At 56.9% G+C, this 5,174-nt stretch overlaps 1 protein-coding gene and 1 non-coding gene across 2 annotated transcripts; one reads left to right on the top strand and one right to left on the bottom strand.

The window, feature by feature from the left end:
• The first annotated feature begins 6 nt into the window (after nt 1-6).
• Nucleotides 7-2,812, top strand: LOC104912990 (C-factor-like). The gene is made up of 6 exons (XM_010717901.3): nt 7-485; nt 984-1,035; nt 1,182-1,369; nt 1,441-1,599; nt 1,698-1,808; nt 2,699-2,812. Exons 1-6 carry the CDS (start codon nt 348-350, stop codon nt 2,810-2,812), a joined length of 762 nt encoding a protein of 253 aa, XP_010716203.1. The 5' UTR covers nt 7-347.
• Nucleotides 2,813-4,777: 1,965 nt separating this feature from the next.
• On the bottom strand, nt 4,778-4,848 carry TRNAG-GCC. The gene has a single exon. It is a non-coding gene; the product is annotated as a tRNA-Gly (tRNA).
• Nucleotides 4,849-5,174: the final 326 nt, after the last annotated feature.

Genomic DNA, 5,174 nt, shown 5'->3' with positions numbered 1-5,174 from the left:
CCCCCCCACCCCTCCAGTTTCCCACCCAGCCCTTGATTTCAATAGTCACTGCTACAAGTAACGAATGCACTGTGAAGATTCCAGTATTAATAAAGGTTGTACTGTAATTAATAGCCTCGCCCTTGGTGGTCTATGAGGACTGGAGGGTCGTGGTCCCTCTGTGGTTGAACCCAACAGTATTGTTGGGCGGTTCCACCAGGAGAAACCACGGGTGGTGGGATCCCATCGCAACGTGACATCTCTGCTCCCTCCCTGGGGTTTTGACATCGTCACCAGCACCGCCCCGATAATTATGGGCTGATTTCCCAACGGTGTGGGGGTGGCTGCCCTGCCCAACCCATTGTGGCATGGAGGGGCCGAGCGCCCGCAGCGTGCTGGTGACGGGCTGCGATGGGGGCATGGGGCTGGGGCTGCTCAAACGCTTCCTGGAGCTGCCCACCCCACCGCTGCGGCTCTTCGCAGCCTGCACCGACCCCGATGGGAAGGTGAGGACAGGGGGGTCCCTGCGCTGGGGACGAAGCGGTGGTGGGAGTGCCACCATCTGCAAGTGCTGCTGCCCTGTGACGTGGGCTTGGGGCGGGTTGGGAAGGGGAATATGCTTTATATATACGTAAGGTGGAAGGGGAGGATATATGGGTTTGGGGGTTTTTTTGCATTTTTTTGGTATAGAGAATCTTAAGTTGGGTGCTGGGGGGGTTCTGGTTACCCCTATGATGGTGGCAACATCCATAATGGTTCTGGGGACAGTGGTTTTGGAGGTGGTGACTTCGGAGGTGGTGGTTTTTGGGGACGGTGACTTTGGAGGTGGTGGTTTTGGAGGTGGTGGTTTTAGGGTTGGTGACTTTGGAGGTGGTGGTTTTGGGAGTGGGACCTGCGGAGTGGCAGGGACTGACCCCTAATATCTCCCCTGGGCTCATTGGGTTGTGTCGCCCACTTGCTGCATGGGCTTGGGGCTGCCCCCACTCCTCCTTTTCTCCCTTCAGGCTCTCAATGAGATGGCGTTGTGCAACCCCAGCATCGTGATCCTGCCTCTAGGTAGGTGCACCCGTGGGCGGTCACATGCAGAAAGCGTGACTCAGCCAAGAGCAGCCCTTCCTTTGGGACCAGATGGATGACCAAGAGCCACCTCAAAGCATCCTGCATCCAGCACAGCCCCCAGCATGTCCCCGTGTCCCATACAGATGTGACAGACCCCAACAGCATCCAGGCTGCGGTGGGCAGGGTGCAGGAGGAGCTGCGTGGTTCTGGCCTCAACCTCCTGATCAACAGCGCCGGGGCCAGGCGGCACAGCACTCTGGCCACCGAGACAGCTGAAAACATGGCCCTCATCTACGCCACCAACACCATCGGGCCCCTGCAGACCAGCCAGGTAGGGCTATGTGCTCCCCCCACCCCAAAGGATGAGGACAGGGATGGGGTGGTGATGTCTGTACCCCGCAGGCGTTCATGCCTCTGCTGAAGGAAGCTGCAGAGGCACACAGTGGGCAGGGGTTGAGCTGTGGCAGAGCAGCCATCATCAACATCTCCAGCGTCCTGGGCTCCATCGAGGTGGTGGAGGCATGGGGTGAGAGGCAGGACGTGTCCTACCGCTGCAGCAAGGTATGTCCGGGGTGAGGTTTGGGGGTCACCCTCTTTGGAGTCCCACCTTTGGCCACAGTGGTGCCATTCCGTGACGGTGATGCTGGTGTCTCCTCCAGGCTGCTCTCAACATGCTCACCAAGTGCCTGGCTCTGGAGTATGGTGACAGTGGGATCCTCTGCGTGTCCGTGGATCCTGGCTGTGTGGTACCGCGCCCAGGAGATGGGATGGTGAGCGATGGGGCAGATGTGGAGGCCACCACCATCTTGGTTTGATAATGTCTCCATGGGCATCTCATCCCCATTGACATCCTACCCATCGAAATGTCCCCATTCCATGGACATCCCTTCCCAGTGGGCATCTGCACCCTTGGGCATTCTACTCATGGATATTCTACCTGATATTCATGGATCTTTTCCCCATGGATATTCTACCTGTTGACGTCTCTCCCCATGGACATCCTAGCCCCTTGTATCTCTCCCCATGGACATCCTACCCATTGATACACCTCTCCATATGCATCCCTCTGTGTGGCATACCTCCTAGGGACAACCTTACCCATTGATATCCCTCCCCATGGACATCCGTCCCCATGGACATCCCTTCCCCATGGACATTCCATCCATGGACACCCCTCTCCATGGAAGTCCTACCCATTAATACTCCTCCCATGGGCAAACCTTCCCCGTGAACACCCCTTCCCTAAGGACACCTTTCCCCACAGGTGTTCCTCCTATGGGCACCTCTTTCCCACAGCCACCCATCCCCAGAGACATCCCACAGACCCTGCCTGGTTCACGTGGGTGCTGTGCCACACTCCTCAGCTCTCCCACCAAATCCTCCAATTTCTGGCATTATTTTCCCATTTCCATCAGAGCCTGCGTGTCAGCAGAGGGCACCCCAGCCCCATTGCTCAGCGCTACATCACAAACACAAGGGGAAGCAGCACCGCAGGGCTTCCCCACCCCACAGTGGTGCCCAGTGCTGATGAGACCAGAGACCCAATGTGTGGAGGGACTGATGGATTATTAATGATATACCATTAATTGAATTTTCCAATAAAAGAAAGCCAGTCCTTTCTCATGTCCTGAGGGCTCACCCCATATCCTTGGCTCCACAGGGACCAGTGACGTTGGAAGAGAGCACCCAAGGCGTCCTGCAAGTCCTTGCCAACCTCTCCACCAACAGCAATGGCACCTTCTGGGACTGGAAGGGACAGAGACTGCCATGGTGACCACAGCATCCATGTCCCCAGCTGCTGAGTTCAATAAAAGCTGCCGGTGGCCACAGACAGGCTTGATTGATGGGGTTAGGAAGCCCTGTATGATGGAGCCACCAAGCTGGCAAAGGGTTGGACCTGGAAAGGGATGGCCATGGGGACGGATGTCCATGGGGAGGGATGTACGGGGTGAGGGGTGTCCATAGAGAGGGACGTCCATGGGGAGGTGTATAGGGGGAGGGATATTCATGGGGATGGTTGTCCAAGGTGAGGGATGTCCATGGAGAGGGATACATGTGGTGAGAAATGTCCATGGGGAAGGATAGCTACTGGGAAGGGTGTCCATGGGGGTTGACGTCCAGGGAGAGGGATGTCTGTGGGGAGGGATGTCCATTACAATGGATAAATATGGCAAGGGGTGTCCATGGGGATGAGTGGCCATAGGAAAGGATGTCTATGGAGAGGGATGTCCGTAAGTAGGATGGCCGTGGGGAGAGATGTCCACAGGGAGTGAAGTCCTTGGGGAAGGATGCTACAGCTTATTCTATAGGGCAAACACAGACATGAGGGCTGTATGGAGCCACCCACTGCTCTGAGCAGGAGCCCTGAAACCACAGCCCTCAGGCATCCCGCAGCCCTCACCCACTGAGCCCAGCTCCCCTCATCAGGCATCCTGCCTGCCTGGCGCTGATGATGGTTTGTTTTCTGCAGTTCCCACCAGCAAACATTCTTTCCACTCCAGCATCTGTGAGGTTGCTTTTATTTTCAGCAGTCCCAGCTCGGGGGCACATGAGCATCCTCCCATAGCAAGTCAGGAGACGCAGAGACATCTCAAGAGGTTTCTTGGAGAATCGTGAGGCCAACTATTTGCCACTGGGATGCTCTGGGAAAGCTGGGGTCATGGCAAGACATTGAGATAGCCAACATCTGGTCCATCTGGAGTTATATATCCGTATTTCCTTCGGAAAGCCAAAGGGAGGGGAATGGCTCCCCAAACGACGCGGCAGGAGTGATGGCTCTGCTTCTCTTTATTGCAGTTAAGATTCGAGCGCTAGGACGTTACGTGGTGCTTAATGAAAGCCGAGGGAGTGGGAATTAAAAAATTGTACAAAGAAAAGGGAGCGGGCACCGCCATCACCCCCCAAGTGTGCCTTCATCCTCCTCCTCCTCAATGGGTCGGCGTTAAGCGGAGTCCCACCGACCTGGGTAGAAGAGACAGGGGTCACAAGGGGAAAGGGACCACGGAGACCCCCATCCCTGCTGTCCCTCCCCAGCACTCACAGTGTGCCCCGAAGAGCATCCGCAGGACCTTGATGCAGTTGTCCAGCAGGGCTTTGGGGCGCACGGCCTTCAGCCGGCTATCGCCGCTGTGCAGCTGCTTCACCAGGTCGGCCACCACCGCGTCCACGTCGCTCTGCGGGGACATGGGACGTGGCACAGCCATGTCATCGACGGGGCAAAGAGTTTGGGGTGCTGCATTGGTCAGGAGTTGAACCCACATGGCAGAGGAGGATTCTATCACTGAAGAAGCAATGCCAGACGTGGGGCTCCCCCCAGCTGCCCACTGCTGGCTCCCACCCAGGCAGTGTCCCATAGAATCACCACGGTTGGAAAAGACCTCCAATATCACCCAAAAGCCCAACCATCCACCTACGACCAATATTTCCCCACCAAACCATGTGCCATCAACCGGCCAGGGGAATTCCAGCACACACAGCTCCCGTTCCACGCTCTCAATACATCACAGCACTCGTTTCCCTCCACCTGAGAACCAGCTTGGTTAAGAGAGGCTGTCATTAGGCTTCAGAGTTAACAGGCTCCATAAGAACTCACAGCACCACGTGGGTAGGGCTGTGCACACCACGGCTGACCCCCAGCACTGCGACCCTCTGCCACCACCGCCCCGTGGGGTGGAGTAGAGGGGGACACTGGGCCTCTCTGCTCAATCCAGAGGAGGGGGCAAAAGTGTTTGTTTTCCTCTGCATTGGCCGGGAATCGAACCCGGGCCTCCCGCGTGGCAGGCGAGAATTCTACCACTGAACCACCAATGCCAGATGTTTGGTGCTTTGCAGTGCTCACCCACGGGTTTTGTTGCACTGCAGCCCCTGGTGCAGTGCTGGGATGGGGTGGGTAGTGCTGGGATGGGGGCAGGCACTGCCGGGACAGGAGAGGACTCCATGGCCCCACCACCACCACATGGCAGCACCCCCTGCCTCTATGGCTAAGCAGGTGCTGTCATTAGGCTTCAGAGTTAACACAAAAAGCTGGCAGGGGCAAAGAGGACGGTTCCATGGCCTGGGGAACACAGAGAGAGACTAGCAACCCACTGTCAAAGAACGAGGGGGGAAGGGGCCAAGAAAAAAGGGTGCAAAAGGTT

This window comes from Meleagris gallopavo, chromosome 13 (assembly GCF_000146605.3).
Source record: "Meleagris gallopavo isolate NT-WF06-2002-E0010 breed Aviagen turkey brand Nicholas breeding stock chromosome 13, Turkey_5.1, whole genome shotgun sequence".
Taxonomy (NCBI): Eukaryota; Metazoa; Chordata; class Aves; order Galliformes; family Phasianidae; genus Meleagris; species Meleagris gallopavo.
The sequence above is the reverse complement of the archived record's forward strand: the minus strand, read 5'-3'. Positions and strand labels throughout refer to the sequence as shown.

What these genes read in the sequence shown, in the direction of transcription:
- LOC104912990 (XM_010717901.3), top strand. Translation starts at nt 348, where the DNA reads ATGGAGGGGCCGAGCGCCCGCAGCGTGCTGGTGACGGGCTGCGATGGG. An exon ending in GCACCGACCCCGATGGGAAG is followed by an intron (nt 486 to 983) that starts GTGAGGACAGGG and finishes TTCTCCCTTCAG; the next exon opens with GCTCTCAATGAGATGGCGTT. An exon ending in CATCGTGATCCTGCCTCTAG is followed by an intron (nt 1,036 to 1,181) that starts GTAGGTGCACCC and finishes TGTCCCATACAG; the next exon opens with ATGTGACAGACCCCAACAGC.